Below are 21,781 nucleotides of genomic sequence, written 5' to 3'. Positions count from 1 at the left end.
TACTACAGGAACAATTAGTTTAAGTGTATAAGAGTTTAAACGTCTCACGACCCCATGAATTATTTGGTGCTTCTCGTATGTTTTGTTCAATTGTAATTCAACAATTATGCAAAAAAGGGTTTGATGAGCACCCTACCGTAATTGAAATAAGTACGGACACACAAGAACAGAAACTTCCATAACGTTAACCACCGAAAACAAAATATCCATAAACGAAGGCAAGATGGGGTTCGGAAATAGTTATTTGCACTGCGAAGCAACAGTTAAGTGGCAGCACTACAATATATTGGTTGGCTGCATTGCGAAGAGAAATCGCAGAGGGGCGTGGCGCTGTATCGTAAGACCGGCCAAACAAGTCGGTTGCCTAGCAACAGCATAGCTGAGGGAGCTGTTGTTTCAAGATGGCGGCCGCGACTTGAAATTCTTGGCGGGCTCAGAAGATGCACGTTCGGTGTAATCGTTTGTAATGTTTACGCCGGATTGAAGTTACTTTCCAGCTGCGAAGGTACCGCAACATTTCAGAGATATCACCTGAACAGCAAAGGTAATGAGATAATATTCTGTACAACTAACAGAAAATGAGAAAGTGTCTCTTGCACGCCCCCCTCCCCCTTAATTAAGCCACGTTTAAGGTGTTGAATTTCTGAGGGGCAGGGGGTTGAAACTTGATTTCAGTTATGGTTGGGGAAGGTTCAAGTATGGACACGTCAGCTAGATCGATTGGTAGAACGTGTACAATTAGAATAATGACCTGTCAATTTGCGTATTTCATAGATATGTGGCAAGCTGTGAGCTAATGTCAAATGATATATTTCATTCAAAGAATTTCATCAAAGTATTTGGTATCATTTGAGGAATGCTAGCCCTACTGCAACAATAAAAAAGGATTGTTTTAGGAAAATGAAACAGTCAATGATATGATATTTAATGTAAATATTTCAGATTGGGATGCTACATTTTTCACATTCTTTAACTATATAAGACTCAGTGGCTAAATAGGCCCTCTTCACACTTGTTCTTTTAACTGCTGTACTACACATCGTGCTCTACTTACATAGACTACAGCTTTTTTCTGGGAGTAAAGAGAAATGAAGTGAAGTCTACTACAGAACTCTTGACTCTGTCTCAGTACTACGACCTCTGAGGCCCCACTTTAGTTACCGTAGCCCCCTGGTCTGTGAAGCTTTGCTCTTAATTAATGTATGAATGATTTCTCTTCCCTCCAAAGCGCTGCAACAATGCTGTCTGTTGATAAAAACTACCCGCAGCTGGGAGGGGCATCCAGAGAAAGTGCTGCCAAAGACACGCCAAGGACAAAACAGCGAAAAGAAATTCGGCAACGGAGGTTGGCGTACTTTGAAAAGAAGCTAGAGGAAGAAAACACCCCAGGCAGGAATCCCTCAGCTCAGGCGCCTACTGAAATCAAAACGCACTCACAGGACAGAAGAGAAACCATAGATGCAAGGAAATCAAGAGAACACAGCAGAAATACAATCTCTGAAACATCCAATCCAGCACAACAAGCTAAGAAAGCAGGGAATAATAGAGAAGCTACCAGGAGCCAAACTTTTGACCAACAACAGAATGTAGGATTTAACGCATTGCAAACAAAAGACAAGTTCGACGCTGCAACTGTACGCAACAGAAATTCACTTCTGGAAAAGTATCAGGATCCATCAACACATGTTGAGCTGCATTCTACTCAAAGTGGAAATGGAAAGATTGCAGTACCGGATACGAAACTAAGTCCTGAAGCGTATTGGGTTGGTTTCCATACTGATGCCACTTTGCCCAAGAAAGGAGGAAAAAGTGCAAAAGAACTCTTACTATCAAAAAAGGGTCAGCAGAAGAAAATGTATCGTGGGGATATGGATTGGACTGACGACATCTTGTATACAAGTCAACAAGAAGGTAAACCAAGGAAAAACATGGTATCATCTTATGAAGATAGTAACAAAGGAGACGAGACCTACAGGGTTGAAAATGAGGGAAACATCAGGAAACGACAAGCAAACTTGGCAGCTGTTGGCAACAGAGACTTAAATAAAAAGTCAGATAAGCCAATCAGAACATACAATGAAAGGGAACAAGGTGGTGGCTATCTCCAGACCTCACAAACAAAGTCATCACCACAAATGGAGATACCCTATGGGGTCTTAAATGAGGGAAATGATGGTAAAGGCAAAAGTTCCACTTCAAAAGCAAGAGAAAAGTTTGAGGGGCTAACGATTGGTTCTCGGGGCCAAGCTGAGGATGATCTACTGCTAGACATCTGGGGATTGAAAGAATCTGACTTGTCAGGGAAGCTTGATCTTGGGCACTTCACATGGAACCCTACACGAGCCAGCAGGCAGAAATTTGCAAGAAAACAACAACAGGTAGATGGTGACGTGCAGTTCAAAGGTCAAACAGATCCGGCTACTGAAGTGGCTGGTGAAAGTGAACCAAGAAGACACATACCAAGCATGGAACACAAGGTACAGTCGAAAGACGACAATACGTCTGCACTTGTATACAGATCAGACCTTTTGGATGCTTCTCAGACCGAATCCCAGATTGAAGAACTAGGTCTGAAAACCCACAGACCGAGCGCTAGACCTATTTCACCATTAAAAGTTACCACTGTCTTCAGAAACCATACAGGTACAGAAGAACAACATTTGGATCCAATAGGAAAATACTTTGAGTTGGTGAATGCTGAAAACAAATATGAAGAGACAGGAGAAAGAGCGGAAGCAAGAAACGGTATAGTTGAAGGCTCATGGGAAATAGGTCCCAAAATACCGTTTCCAGGAAAGACGTCACCTATGAGCAGAGCGAGGATAGCAACTTCCCCACCGCCAAGAAGGAATGAGTCCACGATAGATTTCATTCGACGCTCCTGGGACAAGAATGACTTCAACAGACAAAGTCCACCACAGCGTACTCACCAACGGAAGCACAGCTCGCATTCCAAGACCTCCAGCTCCCCGGAGAGACATCTGGAAGCCGTGAGGTTCTATGTTGAGCAGAAGCTGAGAAAAAGCGTGGAGGAGGAGCAAGTCGCAAGGGAAGGGTCTGTGACGGGTGAAGAAGAGAGCCGTACGGACTTTGTTGCTCGGTGGGTTCAGTCGGTAGACAACTCCGCCCTCCCACAAACGGATTCTCCACGGCTTGGGGATGCGACGGAAGAGAGTAGAGCAAGAAAAATTGGGAAGGAAGACCCGCAACTTAGCCCTGTTTCCAGAACTCTTAAAAATCTTGGACTTGGTCATGTCAAATTTAGAGTTGACAATCCAGCAGCCATCGGGCATGTTGAAGCAACAAGGACGGACACAAAGAACAGTGCTACCATTGAGGAAGATGGAAACCAAGCTAAGGAGTCCATATCACCACTTCTTAGCCCTGTCTCTAGAACATTAAGGAAACTTGGGTTCGGTTACCTCAAGGAACCCAAAGAAGGAGCAGCAAAGAGACTGCTGGTAAAGATTTGTCCAAGCTGTACAGGGGATAATGACTTAGATGCTGCCTGGTGCACAGAATGTGGATCTGCTTTGTTGGGTGTAGACTCATCACCTAGCAGCCATCAACATGGTGATGTAGCCACGCCTAGCAACGGCGCACCTGCAACCGAAAAACACCAGGTCAGTGACCTAGCCGCTGAAAGATACAAACTCTTTCAGGGCGAGGCAAATCAAGTACCGAGTAAGGGAAATGGTGGTAACAAATTTGCCACAGTTTCTGACAGTATCCATGGTACCGTCCAAAGTGGTCCGAGTGGTCCAAGCTATTCTTCTCATGGTCATAGCGACTACAAAAAATCTGCGGATAGTTTTTATGCAAGCACTATAGAAGCTAGAGAGGCAGTAGTAGACAGCCATCTCAAAGGAAATCTACCTACAGGTCCTAGTGGCAAGAATTTTCAGACTGTTAGCAATGTCTCAGACCCCGCCCTTCCATCCGATGATCTCACTGATTTTTTTGGCCACTATCCAGTTGTACCAAGCTACAGGTCTCATGAAAAGTATCCGCTTCTAAGCAAGACTGCACATGTGGACAGGGATGTGAGTGCTTCTAAACACTGGGACTGGCAAGGGAGCCCACCTAAACATGATGTACACACAACAAAGACCTCAAAAGAAAACCCAGTTGTAGAGAGAACAACTGTGGCGCAGCAATATACCACGGGTGCTGCATCTGTTGAAGACAACAGAGTGAAAGAGCTACAACCTGTCCAAAGCAGTGACAAGATCATTTTTGAAAGATCGAGATCTACTCTTGCTCGTAGCGGCTTTGCAGAAATGGACAATCAGATGTTGTTGCCACACCACAAGCAGTTTCCAAGCAAAGAAGAGCTACGTTTGGCTTTAGACAGTGACTCAAGTGATGATGACAGGCCAAAAGAAAAGAGAAAGCCTGTACAAAATAAAAACGTCTCTGTTGATGTGAGGAACTCAGGAAATGCTGATGCCAGAGACAACATGGTTGTACTAGAAAATGAACTGCAAGAATCTCAGACTTTTGATGGAGCAGAAGAATGGAACATCCATCCATATGGAATAAAGGAAAGACTTGATTTGACAAACCCAGGTGAAAGAGCGGCGCCACACCTACAGCAAAGCAAAGAGCCTCAGCTCAGAAAAGGGAAACAGAAATCCCAGAGTTCCAACCAAGGGGCGTCATACATCACGCAAGGGTACAAGAGACACTGGCAAAGGTCAAGTATAGCCTGGGATTCCTACAACCCCGGTGAACTCAAGACAAGGTCAAGTGTGGTCAAAAGTGGTGAAAAGAGAAAGGTTGCTGGGTCGAAGCAAAAGTCAGTAGGTTTTGAGTTGAGTGCTGAGTCAGCAAGCAGCACTAGTGGAGACAGCAAACCATCCAGGCGACGACCTGCCAGCGCAGGTCAGAGGTCAACAGGAGGACAAGGGTCAAGTTCTGGTGAAAGGTCAGTAAACGCGTCTGGAGGTCAGAGGCCATGGTCAGCTTCAAGGTCATCCACAGCGATAAGGGAAGAGGACTTCCTTTCCATTCACAGTGCAAGCTTCTCTCAGGGAAAAGGTAAGAATCCATATATTTTTTGGCAATGCCTCAGGGGTGGAGGCATTTATTAAAGCTGGTATCACTTTTGACATTTGGATATACCAGATCAGTATGCAATCATGTACTGAGTGGCCTTTTTAAGGAGACATCAAGTAAAAACTTTTATTGCAGCCATGATGTATTGTGTTGAATGATAAGTACAGAATTTGTCAGAAAGATATATAATGTGAACCAAGCAACAAGATATCATTGTTATATGGTGTCAATTCCAGTTTTTGACATGATAGAAGACACAGTATTAAGGATTGGAGACAGGGATACAGCTGATGCTGAAGAGTAAACTAGGAGAGGAGGTACCTTTTTGTTCAGAATGAACACTTGAAGGTTTACAACATTGACTCAGTTACATCAAGTTTCTGTTTCAATACAAAATAACAATGTGTTTGTTCTACAGTTTTGTAACTTTTTATGAACACAAGAGGTTTTTTTTCTTCAGTTAATAATCTGTGAAAGTTTGACCATTTTGTTGTATCATACATCAATTCTTTCATATAATCCAACATTTACCTTATTATCATAACATGCTACCATGCAGGTTTCTGAATGTAGTTAGAAAAGTTCCTTTGACAACGCTTTTTGTTCTTGTTTAATATCAATACAGTTGATATCCTTGGTCTATATCTTTGGAAATCATTCCTATAACACATGAGATATAGATAGAGGCAATGGTCTTTAACTTTTAGCACACTGAAGTAGCCGTTTGGCACCCAATTCCCTATTGGTCACAGAGTGTTAGGCAGCAGGGAGAAGGTTAAAGATTCTCACTCTGCCCCCCTCCATTCCAGGTCCTGGCTCCAGACCTACGATGAAGTACCATCTAGACAACCAGACTTATGCTAAGATCCTGACAATGGTGAGTGGATATACATGTATTTCAAAGGGCACAATGATTTTGCAAGGAAGTTGTTGATTCTTGGAAAGCAATGGAGAAGAAGCACACTCAATTAATGTAACTTTCTTGGGAAGAAAACTCACCAAAAAATATCATGCAAATTCATTGTTTATTTGTTCAGTTATTCTCCTTGGAAGATTTTGACAACAAAACTACATCTCCATTTTTCATGGAGATAATTATAACTTTAGCACAATCAGACCTGTTGTATTTATTTCATCAAAAACATCAAAAACAATATCTTTAAATTTGAGTTTACAGTTGAAACTGAAATATTGGAAGAGAGAATATAACTTTGCAGTTCAATGAGTTTGTGGTCACCTCAAGAATTGCAAACTGAAAACACAGCAAAAATTTAAGAATGTACAGTAAGTTACAAAATCTTTCATCCGTGAATGATTTCATCTCATTGGTAAGACACTGGATAACAAAGTTTTTTTATAGTTATACGCAAACATTTTTCCAAGTGCCAATCTTTCTTTTGTAGAATGGAAGTCATAATCATGAAGTACAGTAGAGCATCTTCGCTGGATAGCTTTAGGTAATGCTTGCAATTAGATGTAAAAAAAATTAGATGTGACAGGTTGTTCAGTGTAATATAACCAGCTGCTGCCGCGCCTCATGCCTGCCAAGCTGATGTGTCATGTCGAAAGGCTATTATACCGGCCATACAAATACAGATCAAATTGTCCTCTGATGCCCCCCACAGACCCCCCGCGGAGACAGTGACGAGTCCCCGTGGCTGTTCCTCCCTGATGAGCTGCTGCTGTACATCCTGTCGTTCCTCTCTCAGCCCGACCTGGCCAGGGTGGCCTCCACCTGCCACCACTTCTACAGGGTAGCCATGGACGAGTCTCTCTGTAAGAACACTTTTTGACGAAGCCTCTGGGTCAGAGGCATATAGTATATGTAGTTGAAAGAATCTAAAAAATCATTATTAGGTAATGTCATTACCTCACTACATTTTGTACAGAATCTCTTTGTAAGAACACAAGTTTTGGTGACATCTCGAATTGGAAGCATGTTTTTGACCAAATTTTTTGCTTTAGAAATGCTGATCTTTTCTGAAAATGTGTTTCCTCAAAATACAAAATTCTACATTTATTGAAAAAAACTATGCTCTTTCCCAGGGGGAATGTAAAATGTAACAGTCAGACATAAGCCACACATGTATATGTCGATGGCTGTTCCAAACACTCACTTATTTCAGTACTGCCTGGCTATATGGAGGTTTGACCTACAATATATTGTATCTTTGCCTGGTGATTAGAGAACGCAGTTGATGGAATTACTTTTTTTTTTCTCTTTATTGGTTTTTCCAAAATGAATTACAAATTCAAATACTAACAGAATATGGACATACATGGGTCACAACAAAAGCCAAATAAAAACCGAGACAATGTGTACATGTGCAGCACACATACACTTACAGATTACTTTGTTTCTTGCATCATAGGGAGAAACATCACCCTGACCAAGAGGACTGACTTGAGTGATGAGCTGCTGTGCTATATTGGACAGCATAGTCCACAAACCCTGAGGCTTCTCCAGTGTACAGGCAGCACAGTCACAGAGAGAGGGCTGAGGGACCTCTTCAAAAGTTGTAAGGACTCTCTAAAGGTAATCGGGAAGATTTTTCTTCTATCGTTAGACCTAAAACTGAGTGATGAAAATAAAGATTAAAATCTCATTTCTATGCTGTTTAGTTTTCTTTTTCTTAACTGCAAACCAGAAATGAGAAGCTAGAAAAAGGTCTATCCCATATATGTTAAAAATGCAACAATCAGCACTGAAGAAAAGTTGGGAAATTGGCATCATGACTAACATAAAGATGAAATTTTTTGCAAAGTCTTTAAAAAGTTGAAAAATAAAACTGAATAAGTTTATCAGGTTAGTAATTCACTGGTTAACATTCTGGCTAAAGTTCTTTGTACACATCCAAGGAGTTAATAGCTAACCAACACGGAGCTTAAGTATTGATACAAATGATTGTTAATTGTGTGTTTCTAGGAGCTGAATTTCAGTGGCTGTAGTGGCGGTGCACTGACTGGAGACCTGGTCTTACTCCATGCCTCATCCCGATGTCACAACATCACATCTCTAGACGCCAGCTGGAGCAACGCTACTAACAATGGAGCTATGGCTGTAGCAGACATCAGCAAAAGGTAAGATTTTTTTTGAAGCCACACTATTTGATATGTTTGATCTCAGATCTTCATATATTTATATTCATCACCAAGGACAGGCATGTTCACCTATGAGTGGATAGTGTCCAGCACCAAGGACAGGCATGTGTACCTGTGTGTGGATGGTGCTCAGCACCAAGGACTGGAATGTCCATCTGTACACGGATGGTGTTCAGCACTAAGGACAGGCATGTTTACCTGTATGTGGATAGCACTAAGCACCAAGGGGTATAGATATCAAAATGTAGCTGAACTCGTATATCTACATGAAAACAGCCTCAGTCAGTAGCTTAAAGTCTGTGCCTTGCTACACACAGATTTGTTAGCTTTCAGCATTCCTCCCTGTCCTATCTCTTTATGTTGTCTTGCTGAATCTCAGACAAAGACTGGAGTGATCTAAATCTTTGCAGTTGCAGAATATTCTTTATTTCAAGTCTCAAGTCAGTATGATCGTAGTCGGACAATAGAAGCCATTCTCTTTGAGGGGAAGGTCATTCCTTTCTGTTTGAACCTTGAAATTGAAGACAATGATTGTATTTGCTAACTGTTATCTGCATCAATTCTACACCCCAATAAGGAGAGGAATGATGATGATGATGATATAATGTTAGTAGAATACTAATAGCTGTAACATTTACTGTAGAATTGCTACAACTCCACTATTTTCTTGTATGTTTCAGACTGGAGGTCCTGTGTGTGAATGGGTGCCAGAGTATCACAGATGAGTCCCTGAACTATGTGGTGAACAGACATGGCAGTACTCTCCAGGTGTTGGAAGTCTTCGGATGCTTCAACATCACACAGCAATGCCTGCTGGGTATGGCTCAAAACTGCGCCAATCTCAGGGTCCTCAATATGGGACAGTGCTATAAGGTCAGTAGTGTACTGTATTGTGATACTCAAGAATATTTTTGTCACAGGAGGATATAACATCTACTAACATAATTTCACCTGGGTACATAATTCCGCCACCCTGAAAAGATACGTCCAAACAGATCTCCAACCCAACGTCCCCCAGTATAATGCACTCCTGTATATCTAAACTGTGCAAACCTGGGGGGTGCTGCCCTTGAAATCTTCCAAACTCACTTCTTTTTAAAGTGGCGGATTTACGTAACCCGTGGATTAATATGTTAATGGAGGTTACATAATTTTGGTCAGCATTCAAATGCGCTATATATATATCAACAAACATGCTTCATATACATGTACAGTGATGCTTTTGCATGCTTTATGCCTAGTTTTTCATACAGCATTTGAATTAATTCAAATGTTGTAAGCCTCCTGTGGTGCAAGCAGTTTTTGAAGGTTTGTATTCATTTATTCACCTGGTCTAATGAACTTTTTTCTTTGAAATCTGTATCTCACACTCAAAATTTTCATCCTTCTATCAGGTTACTGACAAACTGATCAGACAGATGGCCAGTAAGCTGAAGAGCTTGGAGGTTTGGGATCTGAGAGGCTGCAAACAGGTCAGTCATCATCATCATCATCATCATCATCACCGGTCGACCCCCGGGGGGGGGGGGGACGGGGCAACTCCATGCACAACTTCCGACCACACCAGTCTATCTGCCATGGCCGCACTAAGGTCTTCCATGTAAATTGAGGTGTCTCTAGATAGAGCCCCGGGGAAAGTCAGCTTTCTGGATCTTGTTTTTCCCCTGGGCCTCCACAGAATGAGTGAGGAGATAATCTCCTCACTTGCCCAAAGGCAGTGACCAGCAAACTGGACCCTTCTCTGTCTGAGTCTGTGTGACACCCGTGGTATAGAGAACCGTAAATGGTCAGTACATCATTGCCTCCAGCTAGAAAAAGTTCCAGCAGAAATAGGCTCTGCCCTGAGGCCTCGCCAAAATCTTACTGGCAGCCATCAGCTTTTTGCCCAATCATTCCAATATGTCGATTGGGTTTCTTCTTTGCCATAGGGCTGTTGAGGTTGTAATTGTGTCAGTAAATGGTTTATGCTGTTTCCTGTCAAAGGCTTTAGGCCACACCATTTTAATTTCTTGGTTAACAGAATTTAAAAAAAAATGCTAGATTGGAAAATTAACAGGAAAACAGAATCTCAGAGGAAAGTTTGTACTTTGGTGCACACAGTTTCAGGGAGTGAACAGGGTCAGGTGCAAGTTTCCACCCCAGCCTTCTGTTTTCATGATTTTTTTTTGCTAAAATTTAAGAAAAGAAATCTGTTAACCAAGAAATTAAATTGGTGTGGCCTTAATGTGAAATGTGTGTTTCAAGAATAAAATTTTGATTCTCATTATTTCCTTCACTGATGATAATTGTAAGGTGGACACTTGAAATGTCTGATAATTTCATACTGTAATCCAGTGGTATAGATTGAATTGAAATTCTATTCTTCAATTTCCTGGATGACGTCGACTAGTATTCACAAACGTAAAGTGTTTCAGGTTTTTCTTGAGTTGTTTTTTTTGCCATGGAGTAGTTGGGGTTGTAATCGTGTCAGTTGATTTTTCATCCTGTTTCTTGTCAAGTGCTTCAATGTGAAATGTGTGTTTCAGTTTTTCTTAAGTCAGTTTTATGTTTTTTACCTTAAGGTTCAAGATGAGTCGGTTCACCAGATAGTCCGTTGCTGCGGTAGACTACAGACAGTCACCCTGGCTAACTGTCCTCAGGTCACAGACGTTGCACTGGTGGAAATTGCTACGTATCTTCCAAACGTACGGTAGGTAAAATCTCCTGAAAAGACTGATGAAACAGACAGAAGCGATGACTTCTATCTTTTAACAGTTATAAAGATTGTGTTGAGGTTTAAAGTTAGAACTTTCATTCCAACATCTAAATGCAGACACCAATTATCAGTTGTTCAGCTTCCTCCATAGAAATTGCCCCACTGTCTTCAGTTTTCCCAGACCAGGCGAAATGACAGATGAAAAATTTGGTTCCTTGTGTTGGGATGAAAGTTTGAACTTTGACTATATTCCCTACATGAGCATTCATTCTAGGACTGCATTTAGTTTTGTTTTTAGACTTATCAGCTAACACTTTGACATCTGTGTTCATTCTAGGAGTGTTGATGTGAGTGGATGCAGAAATGTGACTGATTCAGGAGTTCGGGCATTTGCAAATAACAGCAAACAGCTGACATACATAGACCTCAGCTCAACAGCCATCTCAACCAAAAGGTAATGTACAGTGTTAACTTTATTTCATGTTCATCCAGTGTAGCCCTTGGTACTGAAAACTATCCAAACACGACTACATGTCTCTCCTTGGTGCTGAACACTATCCAAACGCACACACATACATATGCCTTGGTACTGAACACTATCCACACACAGGTGAGCATGCCTGTCCTTGGTGCTGAACACTATACACAAACAGGTGAAAATACCTGTCCTTGGTGCTGAACACCATCCACACACAGGTGAACATGCCTGTCCTTGGTGTTGAACACTATCCACACACAGGTGAGCATGCCTGTCCTTGGTGCTGAACACTATCCACTTAAATGCTTCTCAAAATCTGTTTTGTATGAATGGTTTATTTCAGAGGATAATATAATGCACAACAGTAGCAGTCAAACGACTGAATTGTTGCTGTGGCATTTACATTAAAAATAGCTCACGTCAATTCACAATTAAATACGAAATACATTAAAAACTACTAATTCTTTAAGACAATATACAAAGATCACAGCGATAGACATTATATATACGCATTATGTAAGCGGACAATAAATGGTACGGCACTATTGCGATAGCTTTGTTTTTGCATCTTGGTGATAGACACCCACGGCTGTAAGCAAGACCGTCCCATACCATTAGTAATTAGATAAAAACTTATCTTGCCCTAGGAATTGCAGTTTGGTCCGTAGATCTATTTGCTTTCCATCTGACCTCACGGTTTGTCTCTCTCCAGTGTGACTCTACTGGGCAGCTACTGCAACAGAACTCTGGAGACCGTCAAGCTCAGCTTCTGTGACATCACAGAGTCTGCCGTGGTCAAACTGGTAAAGAATTGTCCAAGGTAATTCTCTATATAACATGTGTGTGATAGACATGTACATATTTCAGGAACACAACATAATAGTTAGATGTTTTTTTATGCCTATATATTTAGTTTGATCCACTCAACTTGGGGCATTACCATATAGACTAACTAATATAATGGTTCTTTTAACATGCCTTAGATTAAATTCTTAAGTATCTTATGTTATAGAAAAATTAAAAAGTACAATATATTTGGAAGTTGGGAAATTTTGAAATTATACTTGTGGTAGTGTAAGCTTGATTCGATTCCCAACAAAATTTGATCGGACTTAACAGCATCATTCATAAATCTGCAATGGATAAATTCAATTCCTTCTTGTTGGAAAGGACCTTTAAAATCTGTCTTCATATTGATTCTACCATGAACACAGATAAATTGTCCCCTTTCTTTTGCAGACTTCACACCCTCCATGTGATTGGTTGTAAAAGAATCAGGAATGAAGGTGCAATCAAGGTGGCAAACAGCAAGGTAGCAGTGGAGCTGGGGAGAAAGTAACAGAAGTCTGACGCTGAGTTCAAAAGACCAGTTTAGCTTGATAAAGAGCTACTCTTTCCCTGGTCATGACAGAGAAGACAGATGCTATGAAGGGTATTTACAGGTTCTTTGTACTGGGGAAAATCCCCAAGCTCTTTCCTACAAGTACAATGAATAATGGACCACGGCTTAATGTTCCATCCTAAGGACTATTACCCTTTCCAGAAAGTGTGTATGTAAGGCGAGCTGATGGGATTTGAACTCCCGACCTCTTGATCCAGGGACAGGGTTTCTAACCACTGGACTAAGCATGCTACCGTTACTTATACAAAGTACAAGAAAGCTGTCTTAACCTTCTTCCTGCTAAGGTAGCTGTTTGGCACCAAATGTGTCTTGGTGATGGGATTAGGCAGCAGGGAGAAGGTTAAGGAAGATACTGAAAACAAAGTTGCATGTCCAGAATTTAATGACTTGACAAGTGATAACTGGAACATTTGTCCGTAACTCCCCCATATCGACCATTTTTCCTGTCCCTTGAGTACTTATTTAGACCAGGGGTTTGACTGTATTGGTTTGTATATATTAGCCATATTTTTGTACAGTTTTTAAATGCTGTAATTTACTGTAAAACAATGAAAAAGTGGAAATCATCACAAGGTCAAAGATGAAAATATCTTGATGTGGAAAATTTTGACATGAATTTTTTATAGAAGAGTGTATGATCATGAAAGATAACTATAAACCTATCTGTAGATAGAATGAAAGGTTTTATCTTAACAATCCTGAAAAAGTGCAGTAGTCGTCCAGTGTTTGCAAAAGACAATCATTGCCCAGAAGATATACAGAACAACTTTAATATCAAATTATATTTTTTGTGTGTGGAAATTGGCATTAATTCCCTTAAGTCAATGGAATTGGTACATTTTACAATAAGAAATATTAAAGTATATTTAGTATATCTAACTCTATTCATTGGTACCATTACAATGTATTTACAAACAATTGTGATTTTGGAAATCCTGCTATGTAAGTTTTGAACAAATAGCAATATGTCATAAAAGCCACAAAAATCCTTGTTCATATTATAGCAAGGATTCTACATGCTGAACATACTACATATATGTAGCTGTCTTAGTGCTTAGGTAATGTGCAATATAAGGTTCCTGCAATTGCAGCTATTCTTTTCATGATCATATGTAAGTTTGGGCAACTGAACTGTGTAAAGTTTTCTTTACTTAATTTGTGTGAACTATGGTGTGGAAACTTCTGATTTTTTCCAGCTTTAAGTTTCATTTTGAAATGATGTGTGAAACTGTTAAGTTTGAACATTTGTAAAATTATACAATTTTCTTTTTACAAATCTTTTTACTCAATAATTTGAAGTGTGTAAGTAGCATATATGGAGCGCATAGACATAAATAGTCTTAATTTTTTCTATTTGGTCTTATTTCATAGTAGTGGTGTTGGTTGTAAGGTAAGAACTAAGATTTTAGGACACCCCCATAACTTTGTCTAAGAAAGCTGCAAACTTCTCAGGTTCTCCAGGAGGAAATGTCTTGAGTTTGCCGATGTCCATGTCTTTCAGAAGATGTCTAAGGTTGCTGCAAGAAAAAATATGATTCAATAAATAAGAACGCTAGCGCTTTGAAGTTGCGGTTTTCTAATTTCTTGTCTTAAACTATTTGATTGTATATAAATCATGAGACTACATGACTGTTTTTACATTATTTACACATTCAAATTAATTAAAAAACTTAAGTGTTTTACCAAGAACATTATATAGAAAGAAATGCCCTTAGTTAAAAAAAAAACATTGTGTACAATACTTTGTACAATGTTCTTGTCAAATGAGTACATACCCTATACCACACAATTTTAAGTTCTTTTATAAATACCCTTGATATGTTTTTGGGGACACATACTCAACATTTTAGCAACTTTTTAAGGTTGAAATGACTAAAAATGGTTAACATTGATTGAAAGGGTACATTTTTCACTGCAGAAAACAAAACTACAAAAGTATGAGGTATCTTATGCACCTGCAGGTGGCATAATACAGGTGTCCGTCCTTATACAGCTGGTTGGCCAGTTCCAGCTGGTGGTTATTCATCAGCGTCTCGTTGATCACAACCACCAGGGGTTTCCCCGCTCCTAGGGTCTCCAGACAGCTTCCTGCACCTGAGGATACATGAATGATAATTCCGAAAATAATTTCATCAGGTTGGTAGAAAATAGGATATGGGAGATTCTTTATACACAACCAGGTATTGATCTCACCGGCTAACGTTTCGATGTCTATCAGACACCTTCTTCAGAGCTTCTGACTGGAGTACTGCTTGTCACCGCTATAAGTAGCCGATGTAGGTGGCGCTATTGCGGTGAGAGCACTGTCCCAAATATGGCTAAGTTTGCCACCTACATCGGCTACTTATAGCGGTGAGAAGCAGTACTCCAGTCAGAAGCTCTGAAGAAGGTGTCTGACAGACATCGAAACGTTAGCAGGTGACTTGTGTATAAAGAATCTCCCATATCCTATGAATGATAATTCTCTGGAATTTCACCTCACTTAGTGTGATGCTTAGTGCAGCTTGGTGTAGCTTGATAGTGTGACGCATGTCAGTGTTACATTCTGATCATGATGCATGCATGTATAGTGTGCAGGTCTGAATATGCTTGACACTTATAAGGTTAACCTTACCAGTGTTACTTGTACATTCCGATTGCTATACAATGTAGTCTTCAGCTATAAACTGTTGTGCTTGACACTTCTTGGGTTAATCATACATTCTCATACTATAGCATGCAGCTATAAAATGTGCTTGACACCTCTTAGGGCTATTCAACCACACTTTGTAAAATGTTCAGCATGTACTTGACACTTCTGGGGTTAACCATACCAGTTAATGTTACATCCGTTTGTCAAGTTGCTTAGTATTTTAAAAAATACTTAAGGCAACTCGACACTTCTGGGGTTAAACTAGGTCACTAACCTGCATGGCTGATGACCAGACTAGCGCCCTGTATATCCTCAGCTATGGTGTCCTTGAACCTGTAATATTCCAGTCTAAACCCAGGTTTGACGAAACCTTCTGGTTCATACTGGCCTCGTCCTATCTGTAGTAACAGTCTTGCGTACCCCAAGTCTTCAAGGAGCTGCAAAAAAATATATTTCACTACTTTAGAAAAAAAAAAAGAGTTTTTACGGTAGTTTTTCTGGACGTATGGCAAAAGCTGTGACTAAGTTGAGATGATATTTCAACGATCTCGACTTTAGAATATCTTACCTTACAAAAACTGCCGCCGGAAACCAGTTCTATTAGCGGATCAAAACTAGTTGTTCCCACTGTCACAAAAACACATTTTTCTCTGTCCGACATTTTCGTTTGTTTACCTAAGCCTGTCTCATGCACGACATATGGTGCCTAAAAGCAATAGCACATTTGATAAAAAATAGTACCTTGTTTATCATGATCTTACACATCGTTCCTTTTTTAAATTCATGTATTTATTTTTTCATTCAATGACTTTCTTTATTCATGTTTTTCTTGCTGAAAAGATTATTATTTTCTTTCAGGCATTGAAATTGTTTCGTAGCCACCTATAAGGTCAAAGGTGAAAACAAAATGGCAGCTGCTGCGGATAGAATTTTGCCGTCCAGTGAAGAATGTGTCTATACTGCTTGTTATTGGTAAGAAATTAGGAAAAATGTCACTTTTTCTGATAAAATTTAATCTTAGGAAAACCTCTGCGTTCTCTTGTGGTCGTATCTTTCTTTTTAGCGTCTCCTTTTCAAAAATAATATACACCGATTGACCTCGTTCCTTTGTTCACGATTATATACAATGTAGAGTCCTGTTTATGATGTTTTGCGATGAAAATCTCTCTCTATTGTTCAAAGTAAAACCTAGATAGCCAGGGATATGTGTATTATGATTTATGTGTGCTCACTAGATTTCATATCAATCGTTATCAGTAATATCAACTAATGATTATAATTCGGTAGACATTACCTTTACGTGGATACAAATTATGGCTATTTATCATGCAAATGAGAACATTATTTCCAAAATTAATGGTTGATGGTGATGATAAATACCTTAGTAGTAAATGATGGGTAATTTGTAGTAGTGCTTGTCACATGCAAATTAGTTTAAGATGAACACCTTTGCACTCTAATTATGCAAATTATGGCATCTTGTAATGTTGGTTAAGATATGAGGTTGTGAATCTCCTATTCTTGTGTATTAATTAATGGTTGATAATGATATACATGTATTGGACTCCACAGTGAGGAGAACATCTACAAGTTATGTGAGTGGGTCCGAGACAACACTTCTCTCATACAGGAGTTCTACGTGGTGTTCATCTCTAATGCAGCCCAGCAGGTGACACATTTTACAACAATCTCATAGCCACCTATGGATGATCTGATGCCCTGTCAATGAGTTATGATCATTGAGACATTAACACAATTTTCTTTCTTGGTCATAATCTTAGAATGAAATCACTAAAGATAACATATAGCACTCTGAAGTAGCTGTTTGGCACCCAATTCCCTATTGGTTACAGAGTTAGGCAGCAGGGAGAAGGTTTAAGTCAGCCAAACTTACATGTACAATCACAATAGAAATCATTCTTAATAGATAGGACAGTGGATTGCTTAGAGATATTACTCCCTTTTATGATTCATAAATTTGTCTTTATTTATAATTGCTTTTATTGCAGGTCCCTCTGTGGATGCAGAAAGCTGGTAGACAATATGGACCTGGCAAACCTGTGGTCTGGGTAAGTTTCGCGATGAACATTTGAAAGAATCGGGCTGATTTTTGAGTAGATATTTTTCATACATGTACAGTGGTCTATTTTTGCTAAGGGGTGATTGTAGACCAGTCAATATTTGCATGAGGATGAGATTAGAGGAACTTTTTTATCTAATAGATTTATCAGGGTAGAATCCCCAATTTAAAAGGTAGAGACCCTGTTCAGAGTCTGTCAACATAAACTCCGAGTCATCGATCTGGATGCTAAGAATGTGTTACGGCGGTCTCCCATTTATAAATCCTGAGTTCTAAGTCAATCCATTGATCTAAAGTGCCAATGATGAATCAGAGTTTAAAAGTTCAGACCGGGAATCTCTATATCCAGACATGTGTATATAAATGTATTTAGGATATATTTTTTTTAAATTGGGGAAAGTACATGTTATATACTATACTGCATTTACTTATAGGAAAGCCATGTACCTTCTAGAAGAATTTGATTATGATAAAAGACAGTTTAACCACAGTTTGTATGTTCTTGTCTACTGACATGCAGGACTACCATGTGGTCCTGCTGCACCAGAGAGAGGGGCAGCAGACGGATGTGTACGATCTAGACTCCATGTTACCGTTCCCTTGCAACTTCTCCCGGTACTGCACTGCAACTTTTCATAGTGATGAGGAGCTCAGGCCTCAGTTCCACAGGTCAGTGCTCTATCCTGAGATAATGAACTGTTTTGTTTTATATTTTGCTACATGTTCTCTTTGTTCTATAATGTTTTATGTGTGGGTCATGACACCAACAATACCTGCCTCTGTCCCGCATGTATTGTATTCGTCACAATCCCATTAAAATCAAATTACATGTAATCAAATCATAAGGTCATGAATGAATGGATGTATTAAATATCAAAGGTTCTGTCATTGATATCGGTATACTCCCCACCCCTTCTTACATTTGGTATAGAGGATTTTCAATAATATGAAAAGAGAATTTCTGCACTGTGTCTTCACAAAATCTTGTAGTTTCAAATGGATGGTTTCAATTCATAAGACATCATGGTTTCTCTATGGCTTCCATCAGTCCTGAATGCCTTCCATATATTATGAATTAATGTACCTGTAATGTAGTTACTAGAAAATGGCGTGTACATTGACATTTTGGCCAAGAAATCTATTGAAAACTATTTACATGGTCTTCTAACGTTGAGCTACCTTCTGTTTCCTTCAGGAAGTTCCGGGTGGTTCCTGCCACAGACTACCTGATGATCTTTGCCTCGGATCGGTCTCACATGAGAGTAGCCGGCGGATGGATGTCCCCTCCACCCGAGTACCCCTGTATCCAGACTGATCGTAAGTTCAGTTCGGTTCATTCCAGTCCTTTCACATCATTCAATTCCTTATATGCATCTTCATACCTTCACCTTGTAGCTGTATTTTTTATGTTTTTATGTTTTGACTTTGTATCTTTGCCATCTTTATATTTTTGGTAGCATGTACGGTTTTGTGGCTGAATAGCATAACTTAAGAAGTCATGGATAGATTTTTACAATATTTTGGGAGTCACATGTAGGTCTTGATGTCTCCAGGTAATGATAAGATTTTGGGGTCCCTAGCAGGTTTCTTTGGTACTGCAGGGGAACTTATGGTTTTATATCTTTTGTTCTGGACTTGTTATGGTCATGATTTTTTGGTGATAGTCAGCTATTGTTTAAATGTGCATCAGTCCATGAGGACTTTTTGTACTTGATTCTTTGATCTTTTAAAAATTGTGATTTTACTTTAAGAAAACCTTTTTCCGTTTTTCCAGTGAGCGCCATGAATCTGCCGATGTTCATCGACATGACCCCCAGCACGTTCGTGGGAGAAATTCTCAACCTCAAGACTTTTAGACTTCGCTTTCGGACACCAACTGTCGAAGAACAAGCCCTGGCTCCAGATCCTAGTTAATGTGTTTAATGGCTTAGCCATGCTAATGCATGCATAGTGCTTAGGAGGCACTGATAAGATGTTTGTATGATGTCACAGCGGCCATACTGATTGGTTGAATCTGGAAGAGTCAGTTTCCTAAATCTGCATACAGGCACATGCCTTGATTGCAATTACATATTATTGAAAATCCTTAAACTTTCACAGTGATTCTATGTTTTGAAGTTTTCACTGTGACTTCTCCACAGCAAATTCACACTGCAAATATGTATCCCTTGTATGACTACTGTACTACAAAACTGTTTCAACAGCAAATTTAAAACACCGCTAAAATCTATTTTCCATCGTACTGCAAAATAAAACCCATGCAAAGGTAGATGGATCTACAGTATTTGAATTGAAATTTACTGGTAGCTTCCAGGTTTAAACATTCATCATGGCAGACAATACTGTACTTACAACAAAGTCACATGAGTACATACATCCAAAATTAATACTATATTCTCACAATAGAAATACCCTTTTTGGTGTATAAACTGAATACCTCCACACCAATATATGCATGGGTGTACGCAACGTTATATATAGATTATACCACAAGTACTGTGATAAAACGATAAGCATTAAGAAGAGCTAGGATTAGTGTTCAACTAATGTTATATATGAGTTTTCTCCTTTGAGCACTTGTGCATCATTCTAGTTGGTTATCAATACATTGTAAATAGGTGTTTTCCTTGTGTTTTCCGCATACATGGTTGTTCTTTATAACTAACTGCAAAATGCACAGCCACATTCCTAAAATGATTTTTTTCATACATGTAGGATTTTGAACAATGCTATGAAAGAAATGACCACTAACTAGGATATACTATAACCTTTTCTGCCCCTGAATCATGTACATGTACTACTAGTAATAAGCATCTGGGGCTATCCCAAAAATGCTCCCAATTTTTTGTCATTAGATGACTGTGACTTGACCACTTACTGACACTTACTGGTAAAATGTAATCTGAATGATATAGAAGTTCAGAGATTTGACTAAACAAGCAACTTTTCACTAAATATTGATACATATACAAAGAGGGAGGAAGCATTCAGTCTCAATATTTTCCTTTTTTTCTTGAACTCTGTTTTGCTTATTAGTAATAACTTCTAAAAGGAAACATACATTGCCATAGCATACATTGCAGTTCTCTGTCGTTACCTTTCAATACATTTATAAATGTGTTTATGTAATGGGTTGGCTTTGCTTTAGGCTGTCTTTACCTTTTTCTGAGAATAGAATTGCATGTCTTAAAATGTTAATGATAAAAAAATAACGTATCATGTTTGCAACGGGGACTAGATGCACAAGTTTTGCTTCAAACCTAGAAAATGTCTCTGCAAAGATTAAGTTACTTTCATGATGCATTGTCTGTGGTAAATGTGCGTTGTACTGTGAATGAATTAAGCAAGATAAAGAAAAAATATACAGCATTCAATGTCTGTTAATGTGTATTCTGACTCTTCTGCTGTTTCATGTTTCTGGAAACTGTCACCAAATACCTTGCCAGAGAACATAATTCTACACTTTAAAGCCAGATGCTGTGAAAATGGTGGGGATAGTGCATAAATATACTATGATAATTATTTTGTCTATTTTGTTTTGTTTAAACAATAGGTAAGGATATACATAATTGAAAACACAGTGGGAGTCATGCAACGTTTGGAATATCCACCCCATACACTGTCCTTAGTACAAACTTCACAGTACATGGTACTGATTGTACTGTCCGTGGTACTGACTTCACAATCCATGGTACTTATATGGGACTCACTAGTAAAGTCCCTGGTACTGACAATGCTATCCATATTACTGACTTCGCTGTACATGGTACTCACTACACTGTCCTTGGTACTGACTACACAATCCATGGTACTAATATAGGACTGACTAGTGTAGTCCCTGGTACTGACAATGTTATCCATATTACTGACTTTGCTGTACATGGTACTCACTACACTGTCCTTGGTACTGACTACACAATCCATGGTACTTATATAGGACTGACTAGTGTAGTCCCTGGTACTGACATGCTATCCATGTTACTGACTTCGCTATACATGGTACTCACTAGTGTGTCCTTGGTGCTGACAGTGCCATCCATTACCGGAAAGAAGAATCCTATTATGTGCAGTGCATGTTCAGTATGGGGTTGTACAAAGGCGCCCTCTTTTAATCACTGTCAGTACTGCAGCAGTATGGGCACGTTCACACACTCTCTACATGCAGGAATTATTTCAACCGCCACGTCGCCACCGCCACGTCGGTTGTGGAATTCCCTCACATTCATGATACATGTAGTAACTGATGAGGACAATGGTGCAACATTTCGGAACTACAACCTTGAAACGACTTCGCTGTTAACGGAATAAAAAAAAGACGTGGTACATTTGCATTC

General features: G+C 39.5%; 3 protein-coding genes across 3 annotated transcripts; 2 read left to right on the top strand and 1 right to left on the bottom strand.

Moving 5' to 3' along the window:
* The first annotated feature begins 1,807 nt into the window (after positions 1 to 1,807).
* Positions 1,808 to 14,300, top strand: LOC136426024 (uncharacterized). The gene is made up of 11 exons (XM_066414957.1): positions 1,808 to 5,040; positions 5,868 to 5,935; positions 6,684 to 6,834; positions 7,431 to 7,594; positions 7,985 to 8,139; positions 8,841 to 9,033; positions 9,555 to 9,632; positions 10,722 to 10,849; positions 11,193 to 11,309; positions 12,046 to 12,153; positions 12,573 to 14,300. The coding sequence occupies exons 1-11, from the start codon at positions 1,854 to 1,856 to the stop codon at positions 12,670 to 12,672; spliced, it is 4,449 nt and encodes a 1,482-aa protein (XP_066271054.1). The 5' UTR covers positions 1,808 to 1,853; the 3' UTR covers positions 12,673 to 14,300.
* LOC136426027 (UDP-N-acetylglucosamine transferase subunit ALG13-like) lies at positions 13,485 to 16,070 on the bottom strand. The gene is made up of 4 exons (XM_066414959.1): positions 15,936 to 16,070; positions 15,642 to 15,804; positions 14,691 to 14,829; positions 13,485 to 14,252 (listed from the first exon to the last, which is right to left on the bottom strand). The coding sequence occupies exons 1-4, from the start codon at positions 16,026 to 16,028 to the stop codon at positions 14,141 to 14,143; spliced, it is 507 nt and encodes a 168-aa protein (XP_066271056.1). The 5' UTR covers positions 16,029 to 16,070; the 3' UTR covers positions 13,485 to 14,140.
* Positions 16,071 to 16,204: 134 nt separating this feature from the next.
* On the top strand, positions 16,205 to 20,831 carry LOC136426025 (protein N-terminal glutamine amidohydrolase-like). Its single transcript, XM_066414958.1, has 6 exons — positions 16,205 to 16,339; positions 16,940 to 17,036; positions 17,377 to 17,436; positions 17,968 to 18,116; positions 18,643 to 18,764; positions 19,222 to 20,831. Exons 1-6 carry the CDS (start codon positions 16,275 to 16,277, stop codon positions 19,359 to 19,361), a joined length of 633 nt encoding a protein of 210 aa, XP_066271055.1. The 5' UTR covers positions 16,205 to 16,274; the 3' UTR covers positions 19,362 to 20,831.
* The last annotated feature ends 950 nt before the right edge of the window (positions 20,832 to 21,781 follow it).

This window comes from Branchiostoma lanceolatum, chromosome 19 (genome assembly GCF_035083965.1).
Source record: "Branchiostoma lanceolatum isolate klBraLanc5 chromosome 19, klBraLanc5.hap2, whole genome shotgun sequence".
Taxonomy (NCBI): Eukaryota; Metazoa; Chordata; class Leptocardii; order Amphioxiformes; family Branchiostomatidae; genus Branchiostoma; species Branchiostoma lanceolatum.
This window is presented reverse-complemented; position numbering and strand designations above follow the sequence as displayed.

What these genes read in the sequence shown, in the direction of transcription:
- LOC136426024 (XM_066414957.1), top strand. Translation starts at nt 1,854, where the DNA reads ATGTATCGTGGGGATATGGATTGGACTGACGACATCTTGTATACAAGT. An exon ending in AAGCTTCTCTCAGGGAAAAG is followed by an intron (nt 5,041 to 5,867) that starts GTAAGAATCCAT and finishes CCTCCATTCCAG; the next exon opens with GTCCTGGCTCCAGACCTACG. An exon ending in ATGCTAAGATCCTGACAATG is followed by an intron (nt 5,936 to 6,683) that starts GTGAGTGGATAT and finishes TGCCCCCCACAG; the next exon opens with ACCCCCCGCGGAGACAGTGA.
- LOC136426027 (XM_066414959.1), bottom strand. Translation starts at nt 16,028, where the DNA reads ATGTCGGACAGAGAAAAATGTGTTTTTGTGACAGTGGGAACAACTAGT. An exon ending in CCGGCGGCAGTTTTTGTAAG is followed by an intron (nt 15,805 to 15,935) that starts GTAAGATATTCT and finishes ATTTTTTTGCAG; the next exon opens with CTCCTTGAAGACTTGGGGTA. An exon ending in TCTGGTCATCAGCCATGCAG is followed by an intron (nt 14,830 to 15,641) that starts GTTAGTGACCTA and finishes ATGTATCCTCAG; the next exon opens with GTGCAGGAAGCTGTCTGGAG.
- LOC136426025 (XM_066414958.1), top strand. Translation starts at nt 16,275, where the DNA reads ATGGCAGCTGCTGCGGATAGAATTTTGCCGTCCAGTGAAGAATGTGTC. An exon ending in CTGGCAAACCTGTGGTCTGG is followed by an intron (nt 17,437 to 17,967) that starts GTAAGTTTCGCG and finishes ACTGACATGCAG; the next exon opens with GACTACCATGTGGTCCTGCT. An exon ending in CCCCTGTATCCAGACTGATC is followed by an intron (nt 18,765 to 19,221) that starts GTAAGTTCAGTT and finishes CCGTTTTTCCAG; the next exon opens with TGAGCGCCATGAATCTGCCG.